The 14390-nt window shown below is 52.8% G+C and overlaps 1 protein-coding gene across 7 annotated transcripts in view; it reads right to left on the reverse strand.

Moving 5' to 3' along the window:
• The window catches only part of MYLK (myosin light chain kinase), a 279518-nt gene that overhangs the window by 68917 nt on the left and 196211 nt on the right, over window positions 1-14390 (reverse strand). For 6 of the 7 annotated variants that reach the window (XM_059888917.1, XM_059888922.1, XM_059888894.1 and 3 more), the window contains 2 exons: window positions 10371-10487; window positions 555-647 (listed from right to left, as the gene is read on the reverse strand). In XM_059888917.1, the coding sequence (XP_059744900.1) occupies window positions 555-647; window positions 10371-10487 (210 nt within the window). Of the gene's footprint in view, window positions 1-554; window positions 648-9934; window positions 10004-10370; window positions 10488-14390 lie in introns of those variants that run through there. The other variant, XM_024994520.2, reaches the window with a different exon arrangement.

Consider the following 14390-nt stretch of genomic DNA (forward strand, 5'->3'; position numbering starts at 1 on the left):
GAGTCTGTCTGAAGACAGAGATGCCCAAGCAAAGGCACGAGGGGAGGAGCACAGGGCTGGCTGGAGCGCGGAGGAGCTCAGCTTGCCTTGAGGATAAAACACGGGAAAGGAGCTGGGGGGCAGGGCAGCACTCAGATGGGAAGGCTGAGGTGCGATGTCAGAAAGTGTGTGCACGTGTGGCAGGCGTGCCAGGGTGGCCACCTGGAAAGGTTCACTCATACAGGGCTGGTGGGCTCTGTGGGCGACTGGGGACTCCAGCTGGGATTGATCTGGTCAGAGCCCCCCTTGAGAAGGTGCATCTGGCAGGAAAGACAGCTGAGAGAGACTAGGGGATGGTCTCCCAGGGGTCTTGGTGGGAAGCAGAAGGGGCCTGACTGGGGCTGACAGAGGACACGGATATCCTTCGGCCGGAAGACATGGGAGGGATGAAGAAGGGTCACCAGGGGCTCATGGGGTACCAGGGTGAGCACAGGGGCCAGGCTCTGCAGAGCACGGGCAAGGCAGTGGCGGCCCTTGGTCCTGGGCTTGCCTGGAAGAGCTGAACAGGTACTTACTTTCTGTTCCTAGCACTGGAGGAAGAGAGCTCTTCGGCCTCCGGGCTTTCATCTCCGGGGCCTTGGCATTTTCACTGGTGGGGGCATCTGGAACTAAATGGGAACAATAAACATGAGTCAGCAGCCGCCCAGGGAAAGAAGCAGAAGAGACGTTGCAATAAAAATCCCACCTCCACCACCCACCACGATAGTCCTCCCCACCCTGCTCCACTCAGAGGGCCCTTCGTGCTACGGGGTAGATGGCACCTGGGCTGGCATCAAGAGCACCAAAGACGGAGCAGTTGTGCCACCAGGCCTTATACATCAAGTGCAGAGCAAAGTCCCCCTGAAGATGGATGGACAGGCCTCTCTGGGAGCTGGTGAGCATTTCCACCTCTGCTGTGGGTGCGGGCCAGCAGAACCGCATCAGCAGGACCCCTCTGCTCACCCAGGCACCGCCTTTCCCTTCACTGGGTCTTAACCCACTTGGGCTAAACATTCTGGACTTCCAGAAGCCTGCTCTGTACAGAGAGGTCTCTTAAACAGAGGAAGCAAGGCACAGGGTGGCTGCCCCTGGGCTCATGATCTGGAGGGGTCTTGAAGCCTCCATTTTCTCTAACTCCCTTGGAACAAGGGCACTGACAGTCAGACCTCCAGATCAGATGGAGGCCTCTGAGCTGGCAGTCGGCATGCCTCACTCGCCCTGGACTTGGACCTGTCATGGGGGCTTCTGCACTCTCCCCAAAGCAGACCCAGTGGAACCCCAAAGCGGTAGCCTCTGGGCAGAGCTGAAATGCTACATGACTCCTCAGGCCTGTCCTCCACTATCCCTCTTCACGTTCACGCCAAGTGTGGATGATGCCAGGGGAAGCCCTCCCTTGGCAGCAGGGCGTCAACTACAAACTGGCATTTGCCATGGGCTCTTGCCATCTACCTCCACAAAGATTCAATAGGTGCTGCTGACCTCCAATACCTCCCGAAAGAATTTCAGCGGGGAGAGCAGAGCCGAGGCACTCTGCACTCTGGGAGGGCAGCGGGTAGGAAACTCGCAGGACACAACTTCAGATAAACATACTTTCAGGAGCAAATTTTAGGAGCCCAATTCTTGTATCTCCTCATATCTAGAAAAACACTAAAAATCCTTCATGGTGATGACGGTTTCTCGTGACTAGCACAAGCTTCACGAGACTAGCAGAAACCTTCTGGAAAAATATGTGCTTGATTGCATGTATTCACCCTTCACCAAAATTTCATATATACTTACCTTTCCGCCCCCATCTCTTTGGAGCAGTTTCTCAGAGCTATCTGAGGTGCTGTCTCCTGGGTTATGGTCCTCATTTTGCGCTAAATAAAGCTTAACTTGCAACTCTCACGTTACGCTTTTTTTTTTTTTTAATTGCCAAGGTGCTAGGCTGGGCTGAGTGGAAAAGGAAAAGGCCCTCACTGGGCCTTAAAGAGACCAGACTGGAGCAAGTTGCAGGGAAACTGCCCGAGGACCAGGATAAGAAGGAGCTGGCTGTGCTGCTATCACTAGGTTCCAGCATTTTCCCCACAAGGAACTCCCTTCAGAGGCTGTGCTAGGAGGGAGCCTCCCCCACTCAGAGCCCCTTCCTGTGCATCCTATTCCTGACCCTGAAGAGGAAGCACGAGGGAGAAAGGAGCGGGTGGGACTTTCCAGCTGAGGCTTGGCCACATTCCTGTGGCTTGGCTGGTGAGGAAGGGCCATCTCCCTGTCCCTCCTCCAAGGTGGGGCAATCCTGGCTGCTAACACGTGCTCTCCCCTAGACTGGACACTAGGGCCTCTGGCGGGTGGGCACATAAGCACAGAACTAGGGGCTGGGCGCGTACGATTCCCCGGCATGCAGACTCAGTGCTCCTCTCAGGATGCATGGCTCCTTCTAGATGGCGTTGGGTTCCTTTCCTGCTCTAGAATGTGGGTCTCTCCCTATGTATTCCTTTACATCAATAGGCTTCCTTCCTAAACCAAGGCCAGCCCACTCTTTGTTACCTGGGTAATCCAGGAATCCCCCTGCCCTGCTGCCATCCCCAGCTGAGTGTTATCCTCTGCTGCCTTCCGTAAGAGCCAAAAAGCCCCAGATGATGAGCCAGGGCCCCCACCATCCATAACCAACATGGCCTGTGTCCTGTCTCCTCAGCAGGAAGTGCCATGGGGAAGGGATGATTTCATTTTCTCTTATTGGGTATTCTCCCCAGAAATAGAAATCATTGTCATCTACAGAAAAATCCTTGAAGTGAAGTGAAATCACTCAGTCGTGTCCGACTCTTTGCGACGCCATGGATTGTAGCCTACTATGCTCCTCCATCCATGGAGCTTTCCAGGCAAAAATACTGGAGTGGGTTGCCATTTCCTTCTCCAGAAAAATCCTTAGTACATGTTTATTAGCCTTTGGTTCTCAACTTTGGCTGCTCATTAGAAGCACCTGTACCTTGGTATCTCACTCCCCAGATCCCAACTTGATTGGTCTGTGTGTGGGGGTTGGTGTCAATAATATGCCGCCAGGCTGAAAACTGCTAGTCTCTCTGCTCAGGTGGGGGTGTCTGCGGGTGAGCGCAGAGGTAGGGGCGGGTCTCAGGGACTACCGCTAGAGTCAGGAAAACCTGTCCATACTTCCCTGACATTTGTGGATGAGGCTGCCATACACTAAGGTCAGGAGATGAGTCTAGTTTCCCTTGTCTGAGGCCCTCCCTTCTTCCCTTCCTTCCAGACCAGCAGCGACAGCACCAATAACAATTCAAAGAAAGGCACACCCAGACACTTCTTTGTTTTCCCCTTTTAAGGAAGAGGAGGTGAGGACAGAGTAGGTGCACACAGCCCTCTTTCCCTTGGCATCAGCACTCTTCTCACCATCTTTTTCCCAGTGAGTTCCAGGGCATCAGAGGAGGGAGGTAAAGAAGGGCCAAAACTTTTTATGTAAATAATGGGGAGACTGAGGCCCAAGCAAGCAAAGGATGAGAGGGCCAGTTTCCCTGAGTGCCTGAAAGAAGGCAGACAGGGACTGAGATTCCTTCTCTTCTTGAGGGGTTGTGGTGGGCTTTGCTTCTGAGCACCATCAGAGTCAGGAAGGAGAGAGGAGGGCTCTAGTTTTGCCTTTGTCATCAGGAATCCTGGGATCATGCCCTGGGTCTCTATTTCCACATTTGTACAAAGGAAATGACACTTATTTTCTCTGCCTTGTAGCACTGCAAGACTCTAGGGAGAGAAGGCATGCAACGGTGATCATTTACCTATTCATTCACTTCTCCTGTTTGCCACATTGTCTGGCCTCCTTCCCAAATCCACTTTAAGATCCTCCCTCTTCAGAAAGCCCTCCCGGAGGCCCTGCTGTATGTTTCCTGCCCCTGCATCCGTCCTCAGAGCGTGGGTGACTGCTTTACACTGACCTGTGAGCCTGGCGGGCTACAGTCCTTGGGGTCACCAAGAGTCAGAGACGACAGTCTTGTGCTTTGAGTTCTGTTTGTAGACGTTCCCTGCGCTTATCTTTCCATCTGGCCCTGGGGAAAGGGGCTCAACTTTCACTGTCAAACCAGGCACTCCTGCAGACATGGAGCACTGAAGGGGTGGGAGGAGCCCCCTCTTTCCTCTTCAGCACCCCTGCCCCCTTGGGGGTTGTGCCTGTACCACAAGCCATTAACTATCAGTCTGTCCGTGAGAACCACAGCAAGGAGTGGGCTGGGAGGACCATGTGCTTAATCAGAACCAGCTTTGTGCTCACACGCCTGCCCAGGGGATAAAAATAATAGTTATAAAAGTTTAAGAGCAGCGTGTATTTTCTGTCTATTTTAATCAGCTTGTGATGAAACTGAACTCCATTTCTCGATCTGGGCCCCAGGGCTGGAAGTCCTTTGCTGGACTGCTTGTGCCCCCAGAGAAGCACGGGGGAGGAAGGTAGTGGTGTGGGGAGATGGGGGGCCTTGACACAGAGAGGAATACACATCCTTATATGGACAACGCCTCACCCTTCCACTCCTGGGCTAGCTCTGGGCTCAGCCTCCACTGCAGCCTTTCTCCTTCTGTCTCCCCCAAGAGAGGTCATTCCCAGAGCTGCAACTCTCAGTAGGGAGAATGATGTCTTGGGAGGCTTCTGGGAGAGTGTCTGAGCTTCCAGGAGCCCCCAGAATGGGTAGGGCAGAGGGGCTGGCCTCTCTCTCTGCCTTGGAGCAAGCAGCATGCTGGCAAGGCCAGGAGAGAGAAGTCGAACCAGAATGAGTGTCTTCCCAGCTCTGCAGGCCAGTGACCATGCGTCCTTGGGCAAGCTCCTGATCTTCTTCACCAGGAAAATGAGAATAGCCACACCTCCCAGAGGAGGAGATGAGATGTGGAGTAACAGCTGGCATTTATTGGGTACTTAGTCCATGCCTGGGCGTCTGGGCTAAGTCGATTCAGCCGTGTGTGACTCTTTGAAACCCCATGGACTGTAGCCCACCAGGCTCCTCTGCCCATGGGATTATCTAGGCAAGAATACTGGAGTGGGTTGCCATGCCTTCTTCTAGGGGATCTTCCCAACCCAGGGACTGAACCACGTCTCTTACATCTCCTACATTGGCAGGCAGGTTCTTTATCACTAGTGCCACCTGGGAAGCCCCAGTCCATGCCTGGTATGATGCTAAGTACTTTATACTCATGTTTCAGGTTGAACCATACTGTTTGCCAATGCTGCTGCTGCTGCTGCTGCTAAGTCGCTTCAGTCGTGTACGACTCTGTGTGACCCCATAGACAGCAGCCTACCAGGCTCCCCGGTCCTCGGGATTCTCCAGGCAAGAACACTGGAGTGGGTTGCCATTTCCTTCTCCACTGTTTGCCAATATTCAGGTGCTTTTGACCTGCTAAATGGTAATTTGATTTAGTTCAACCTAATACACGTTAGCTGCCTGAGTCAATACAAAGAACAAATGGGAGTGGGAGCAGATCGAAGCCAAGAAAAGAGTGGGTCGAAGTCAACTCAGCAATCAGAAGCGTTACCGGGCCATAGTGGTGGTGGACTGCAGCAGTTAGGAGCCAATGGGTAGTTAGCTGCATGCACCGCAAGTTAGGCTTGAAGCTCCCTTCTCACAGTCACAAATCACCCCAAGTTGCCAAACCCAAAGGCCAACGCTCAGGCTCATCTTATTCTACTTGGCAGAGGCATCTGACGTATTGACCTCCATCATCCTTTCTTGCTGAAATGATCGCTCTCTGGCCTCTAGAGCAACCCTCTCTCCTCGATTTCTTCCTGTCTCACTGCAGCCAGTCCTCTGTGTCTCCTTTGCAGACCACTGTCCAGCCCTGTTTTTCAGTGTTGGGCTCTCTCCTTTTCTCTGCCATCCACATCCACCCCTAGGGACCCCATGTAATCCTAGGACATTCAATGGCCTCATGCAGCTGACTCCTCATATCCTGCCTCCAACCCCAACTCCTGCCTCAACTCCAGATTTGTCTAAATGTCGGCCAACGTGACAAGCCCCCTTGGATATCTTATGGATGTCTTATACCCTTAAACTCCACATGCTTGACTCCGCCCCCACCCTGCCCCCCACATTCTAACCCCAGTAGCTGGTACCACCGCTGACATGTGCTCTCTCACAAAAACTAAGGGTCACCTTTGACTTCCCTTTCTCTCCTCTTCCAGTTCCTCAGCAACTCCTATCAGCTGTACTGTCAGAACATGATCAGTCTGGTCATTTCCCACCTCTCCCATGAGTCTAAACTCCCTGGACATCATGGCCACCTCACACCTGCTCTCCTCGTCCTCCTCCTGGGTCCGGTCACCACCTGAGGGATCCTTTACCACGTCCAGTGTTGTCCCATCTCACTTAGAATAAAATCCGGTGTCCTGTTGCAGCCCACGTGACCTTGCAGGTCCTCAGCCTCATTTCCCACTCTCTGCCCCTGGCCTGGTGCTCAGCCACACTGGCCTCCTTACCTCTCTTTCTGGGAGCGCCTGCTCACAGCCTCAGCTCAGGGCTGAGCTTCCCGCCCTTACTCTTCCTTCCTATTGCTGAGACTCCTTCCCATACGTCTTCAGGCCTCTGTTCAGACAGGCCTCCCCTCCCCATTGCCCCGTTTTGCTTTCTCCACAGCACGTGTCATCGCCTGAGATCGTAGGACTTGTCTGCTCATCCGTGTTTTTGTCTCTCCCTCACTCCAGTGTAAAGGCTCTGAGACCAGGAGCCTCTGTTTCATTCACTGCTCTGAACCCCAGCCCCCGGGGCAGTGCCTGGCAGGGCGGGCACTGATGTACTGGCTGAACGAATGCCCACTGGAACGCTACACCCCACCACACACACACACACCACCCTCCATGGTTGTGAAACCTCTGATCTCACAGGTGGCTGAGGCCCGAAGCCCTTGGTGGGGCAGCTGGGCAGGGTGGCTAGAGCTGCCCTGTCTTGGAGTTGGGGCCTACAAAGGGCTTTGCCTTCTCACCTCTCACCTGGGCCACTCACAGAGGTGCAGGGCTTCCCAGCAAGAAAGGCTGTTAGTAAGGGAGACCTGGCTCTCTCAGACAGTGGAAACTTCAGTGTTATTCAGGGGCACCACACAGTCCAGGGAAAGGTGCAGACTTTAGAACCAGACACACCTGGGTTCAAGTCCTGCCAGGGTAACTCATGCTGTGACTCCCTGAGCAGGGTGGCTCAAAGGGCCTGGGCTTTGGAATCAGAGACAGTCAGGGACGTGGCATCCCCTCGTACTGAGTGATTGGGGAAGGCTTCTGATCCTCACTGAACCTGGGTTTTCCCAATGAGAAGGCTACCCTGCCCAATTGTTGCATAAACTAAAAATGCACAAGAGTTTTTGGCCATGGCAGGCCTTGAAGCCCAGCCTTTTCTCCTCGTTGGGGTTTTTTTTCTGACAAATCCTTACCCACTGCAGGCTTCAGCTGCTTTCTGCAGTACAAGCTGACATGCCTGCTGCTACCTCGGATGGAACAGCGGCATGACCATAATCAAGACAGTGCACAGAGCACCCTTTTTCTTATGGAAACAACCGAAGCAGCAGGATTAAATGAGCCAGATGTGCTGCAATATAAAGGCTACCTCCCTCTGAGGGAGGCAGCAGTGTGGCTAATACAGAACAGCCAATGAACCAAAGTCATTTTCATGAGGTCTTGAAATATATCATTCTATTGGCCACAGATGTAGAGTCTAAGTGGTGTCCAGCACAGGCTACCCGAGTGATGGTGAGTGACTGTCGGGGGCGAGGCCAGTCTGACATCAGCAGCAGCTGTGTTCCTCACCCCTAGTGGAGAGGGACCTTGCAGCCCCTTAGGAGGGATGCAAGACATGTCTTATCCAGAGGTGTAGCGGGAAGCTGCAGATGGAGAGAAATGGAAGACCCTGCACAATGACTGGGCTTAAAAGTTCAGTCAAGGTTACTTCTTAGGGCAAGTGGTTCTTCACTCTATTTTAATTCATGACTCATTTTAAGAATATGGTTAAAAACTATGGACTCTATCTTTTAAAAAATGCTCTAATCCACAAACACACAGAAATTTGCCTATAAGATCAAAGGGCTCGTGGACCCATTGGGTACTACCACCAGGTCTTACTGAGTAAGGGAGTGGGGAGAGCTGAGAGGATCGGGGGACAGAGCAGGACTCAAAGCCTATTCAGCTGAGAGAAGCACAGTGGGAGAGATGCTGAAAGGGGGCCAGGGAGCAGCTCAGAAGTCTGCAGTCCTTAACTATGTGCTTAGAGGTGGCTCTTGATGGAAAGATAAAGCTAAATGTGGCAAGAAAGCAACTCACATGCAGGACAAGAACATATCTCCATGTGTAGCAACAGGGAAAAGAAAGTGGGTGTGGAAGGGGCTGCCCTTTTTTCTCTTTGAAAAAATATAAACTGAAACCCAGTTAACCTGGAGTCAGCGCTGTTATCTCAGTTGGTTTCCCTCTGATCCCTTTCCTAGCTCTTCTCCTAAGACCCAACTCCCAATCTGTAGTTGGAGGGCAAACCCTGCAAGGGTCTCTCCAAAGGAACCACAGATAAATTATGATGGTCAACGTTCATGGAGACAGCAAGGGAGTCTATTAGTCTCCTAAGGGAGTCTACTAAGAAGACCAACTTAGGGGCAACAAAAGCGCCTTGAGTTGCAGGATGAATTCCCCAAACCTTTAAAAATATCCCCAAATGTATTCTGTAAGGAAAAAGGACATTTTACTTTGAAAACAAAGTTTGGTTTTAAAAATAAACCATTTTGCTCTTTCTGGAGAAGGTGTTGACACTTTGCAGATAAGAATGAATTGCTGTCCTGCCTTCAGCTGGACATGTGAATAGGACCCAAAGAGGCCAGGGATTCCAAAAGCATATAACCTCATCAGCAAGAGGGGCTTCCTTCGGAAATCAGCATGGCTCCCAAGTATGGGCTCTTAGAAATAGGCTTCTGAAGCCAAGTTTCCAGGAACACTATTCTACAGCACCTGTCTAGAAAGAAACAGGATCTGACCTGGGTGGGTGACAAGAGGAATCAGGAGCAGCAGCCCCTTGGTCTCAAAACACGTGCTTCAAACCCCCTTCTGAACTGACTGTATACTTTGACCCATCGAATCTTCTCCCTTGAACTCAGAATATCTGTGACAAACACATTCACAGAACTCCAGGGAGACACACACAGCATTTTACAATCTCAGGTTTACTATTGGCAACTGACAATTTAATTTGTGTTGCCATTGTGTATGCGTGTGTGTGTGTGTTTAAAGACTTTGGCTGTTAAGACTCTCCTTCCTTTTCTCCCGCTCATTGTGTATCATGATCTCGGCTTTCATGATCAGGAAATCACATTACAATATCCAGAACAGAGACAACGATTCCACATCTTGTGAAACAGGTTAGGAGTTTAGAAGTCAAGCAATCGTGTTCACAGGCAGAGGAACAACAAAGCTGGTCTTCAAGATGCCTTATTTGGACACTAGCTTTTAACATGTCACTGATAGTTACTAGCCAGGCATTTCAAAGGCACGAAATTGTTTCCCCAAACTACCTTTGTAGGCCATTGCAGGCAAGTAACAAAATACTAAGAATGGGCCCTGGACTGTGAGTCCCCAGATGGGACTCCGGCCCTAGCTTGGCCCTAATAGAGCAGCAAACCTCACGAGGGACGCTCTCCCTTCCCTGGGAGCCCGGTGTCCTGTCACGTCAAGTGGAGGCGGGGGCCTAAACCATCTAGTTTCCTTCCAAAACGCGGAGGAGAGCAGGAGACTCACACACACGCTACCTGCGTGTCTTTAGGACAAATCCCCACAGGACTGGACTCTCCCCCTCCTCACGGGAAGCTCCACTCAGCCGTGGCAGGACGCTCTGCCCTCACGCCTCTCATCCCCTCCCTCTGTTACATTATGATTATTCCTCTCAAATCACAGAGGCAGGCCTGGCCCCTCTACCCAAACCCTCAGCCCCCGACTCACCTCCTGGAAGAAGTGCCCCCACTTGGACCCCACTCTGCTCCCGCCTCACGGGTCTGTCCAGCCAGCACTGACACTTGTTTGTTTCGGCTTGTAAAATACTATGTAGTCATTTTCCTGTGGGTGTGTCTTTTCTCCTTTCTCCTCCTGTCTTGTGTCCAGCTTCCCTGCCTAGCATGGGAGTGTGGTTAGGACCGGGGAGGGGGCCCATAAGGTGAGCAGCCCTCCTCCCAGCTGAGGGCAGGGCTGCAAGGCCACGAGGAACCATCAAGCAGAGCTGCTGTTTCCCTTCCTGCCTCGTCTTGCAAAAGATGGTTTCTCATCCACGATGAGAATGCCTCTGGTGGGGATGGCCGCTTTGGGGGCAGATCTGTTCAGGGACGGTGGGCGCTGATAAGTGGGACTCTGTGTGGGGCTGTGTTGGGTGGACACCACCTACCGTCCACGGTGACTTGGCAGGAGGACTCAGCCTGGCCGGCACTGTTCTTGGCTACACACTTGTATAAGCCTCTGTCCTCGGGCAGTGCCTTCTCGATGGAGACGGAGCACAAGGAGCCTGTGGGGAGGAGGAAGATGTATTGAGTGGACCAGGTCTGAGCCCAACATCTGCCTGGCACTGGGAGTATCACAGCGAGTGCGCTTCACACAGGCATCCTCAGGAGCCCAGAAGTCAGAGGTCCTGTGGGAACCAACCCACTCTCCTCATCAAAGCCCACAGATAACCCAGATCCAAAATAACTGATCCCTAAATACACCCAACCCCCGCTTCTAGTGAGTTCTCTCATAGAAATATACAATAGCAAGGTAAGAAGAAGAGGGAGAAATAGCCCCTGACCTTGGAGAGCAGTAGCACAATGCAAGGGGCAGATGGACCAGGCCCTCGCACTGGACATCACCAAGAGAGACAAGTTCAGGTCCCCAGACTGTGGCAGGGACAGAGGCAGGTGAGTACGCTCCACCAGCTGACTGTGATGATTTTGGGAATGCATTCTGGAAAAGGACGTTCTGAACAAACAGGTGAGTGGAAGAGGGCAGAAACCCCTGCCCAGCAGGGACACTGGCCTGTGGGCAGACCTGCTGGAAGGAGACAGAGACCAGCCAGAGACTCTGGAGTTGGCTTTTCAGGAATGGTATGTGAGCTGACACTCCTGGCTGACGAGGGGCCCTGGGCTGGGAGAGGGGCACCTCGGGGCTGCTTCCCCCAGGGTAGGGTCTTCTGGTCCCCTCAGAGAGGGATGGGACAGCTCTCTTTTCTACGGGTCTGCCCTTGCCCCAGCATGCCTCTTCCGGCCTGGTTGAGGGAAAGAAGGGTCAGGTTGGGTGTACACTTGGGAGTCTGGTCCTTGACCACCTTGGCTCTCTCATCCCAGGGCTGGCTCCTTCTCTGAGGGCCCCTCTGGGGAGTTTCCCTGAGGGTGTGGGGAGAGATCGCCTGAGGACTGGACCTGCTGGGCCAGGCAGGGGGGCAGCAGTGCCCTCGCTCCTGCCATCGGACACACACACAGGCCAGCCGCACGACATCCTGCTCGAAGCTGCCCTGTTGTCATGGCAGCTGTCATCACATGAGGAGGAGGACACAGCCAGAGCCGTGTGCATCCTGCCATCTAGAGCCACTGGCTCCAGCCACCTCCCTCTCCACCACACTGCTCGGCACAAATCACTGGTCCTGAGCTGGCAGAGCTCTGTGCGTCCCAGGTGTGAATGTGCAGAGGCACGGCCTTTGATGGAAAAAGTACCTGCGCCCCCATTAGACAGACACACAGACTGGACCGACAAATACAAGGACACTCGGAGACAGGAAGGGCGGCATCTGTTCTGCACAGAGAATCTTACCAAGGCTGCAGGAGAAAGCAGGATAGAAGCGTTGTTTACTTCCTGGCACCTGGGTGAAGTCTTCAACAGGGAAACCTCAGTTCTACCAAGTCCCTGGGGCAGGCTGATCTGCACCCCCTCCTACACTCTCATTTAGACCCCATCCCTCAGCAGGGCCTCCCTCCACTCTCCTACATGGTACCGCAATGCCTCAGGGTCTCTGTCCCCTGTGCTTAGGCACAGAATTTGCAGAAACTGCCACGGAAAGGATTTAGGCTGGATTTTCAGGAATTCTGTCATGAAAGTGAGAACTATGAGGCACAGAAATCAGGGAATGAGAGAAACTATCTTCTAAAGAGAGAAGTTTCCATTCATCCGAGAGGCAGGGGCATGAGAAGATGACCTCTGGCCTCCAAACTTGAGGCTTAGAAGACACAGACCCCATCCTGCTGTTTTTCCTCAGTCTGAGGCTAAGGCCCACTCCCAGCGAACCTCCTGGTTGAGTCTCTGATTGTCTCTAAACTTCAGTCCCCTAGCTGCCTTCAGCCTTAAACCAAAATGGAACAAAACAGTAGTGAGACCCCAGAAGAGGTGGGACATGTAGACCACAGCCCTCGCCCTTCACGGCGGGAGCTGGGGTGGGAGGCGGGGGGAGGGGTGGGATATCATAAAGGCAGCTTTTCCTAGCTGCTCACAGCCTAGACCCCTGGCCATGTGTGTGGGTTGGGGGAGGGCCCCGGCAGGCTTGGAGGCTGGGCTAGCCCAGATTGAAGAAATCTGGTATTTCCTGTGGGACAGCTTATTCCTGACCTCCAGAAGAAAAACCATTTCCCAGAGTTTTTTTGAGAAGCCTCAGACTGGTGGGGAATTTTGAGAAGAAGGTGAGGGGGATGGGAACCAGGGATCCAATGAATGGCTCAGCTAGAACCCGCCTTGGGAGAGCCCCTCAAGGTCACAGAGTCTGAAGGCCCTCCCCCCATCCTGCCTGGGTTCTGAGTGTGTGGGGAGAGGGGAGATGGGGTGTGTGAGGGGGAGGGAGTGGCCCCAAGCCCCAGAGGCTCTGCTGAGGCTGTTCTCTGTGTCAGGGCCCCTGGCTCACCAGGACAGTGCTACTCAGCTCCGGGTCACCTCCTCAGGGACAGGGCCATCTTGAAGCACCCCCAGCCGTGGATGGGCCTCTTCTATGCCCTGAGTTCACTTCCCAAGGCCATTACAAAACACGTGCCTCTCTCCCACCCTAGCTGTTGGAGGGCAGTGCCTGTGACTATTGTGAATGTTTTTCCTGAGCCTGGAATACCGTCAGTTAAAAAAAAATTTTTTTTTGAGAATGACCAAGGCATAGTTTCTGGAACAGGTGATCTGGTAGGATATATGTAAGAAAAAGTCATGAACACTTAATCAAACATAACTGACCCTTGAAAGAGATAATATGGTTTCTAAAAGGGAAAGAAATTCTTAGCTCAGAATTCTTCAAGTGGATTATGCATCCAATGAAACGGGCTGGAATACGTCCTTGCACATAGTAAGTGTGGCGTAGATCCTTGTTTTGTGGGATGGACTTACACAGGTTTTAAAAAGCCTTTGCAAGATCCCACACTGATGGCAATAAAACATGAATCACCCATTGACAACACAACAAAAATGAATCCTCATTAATAGATGAGGAGAAATGTTTGCCGGGGGAAGAAACCTGGTCTGGGGACAGAAAATAAGGCATAAAGATGAAAGAAATTCTCAGCAGCAGCGCAGAGCTCCCTGTCTGTCCTCGGGCCTCCCAGTCCTGGGCCAAGGCCTGAGCAGCTCTGCTCCAGAAGGGCCTGGTGAGGCCACCCTGCAGGCCCAAGGGCAGGCCCAGCTGCTGTAAGTGAGCACCGTCTGCCCTGTAGCTCTGGGAGATGCAGGAAAAGCAAGGACACCTCCACATGTCCCTCCAAGAATGCAGTCTATTCAATTGACTGTCAGCACACCTCTTCTGCTCTCTTGGCACTAGATGGAGTGAACATAATCATGTTCTGTGGGGCCCGTGGGCTACGAGCCCTATTCAAGCTACAGCGTTCAGAGAAGCTCCCTGAAACCTATGAACAGTATCCACTAGCAGCGGGTCACAGACATGCACACTGCTGGCGGGAGAGCACAGGGGTCTGTCATGGCCAAAGGCCTGGGGACCACAGTCTGGGAGTGAGGCTTGGAGGAAGGGAACCTTGATCTTAGCCAAGGTAACAGCACATGGTTCAGTGCAGAGGAGCAAGAAGGGTGCTGAGTCAGGGAGGTGGGGTGGAGAGGATACTCAGAGGGGTGGGAAGGATGGAGAACCCACTTAGCAACCCCCTTCTCCCTACAAACACCCCAAAATGCCAGCTTCCTTATTTCCACTGACGCCATCACTGCAACCCAGTCACCCCCACACAGACACTCAGTGGTCCTGAAACCCTCCTCTTCCTTACCAAACCCCTGCCCCCTCAACCCTGTTTCAACCTAGGCACCAGGTTCTGTTAACTCTGCCCTTGCTTATTAAACCAGTCATTTCCTGTCTGTGGCCATGGCTACCTTGCCAGTCCAGGCCCCACCATACTTCTCCGCAGCCTCTTCAGGATGCCCTTTCCTCGTCTTTGGGCACAGAATCAATCAAAGCCCCTAAACCCCAGCT

Source organism: Bos taurus, chromosome 1 (assembly GCF_002263795.3).
Source record: "Bos taurus isolate L1 Dominette 01449 registration number 42190680 breed Hereford chromosome 1, ARS-UCD2.0, whole genome shotgun sequence".
Classification (NCBI taxonomy): domain Eukaryota; kingdom Metazoa; phylum Chordata; class Mammalia; order Artiodactyla; family Bovidae; genus Bos; species Bos taurus.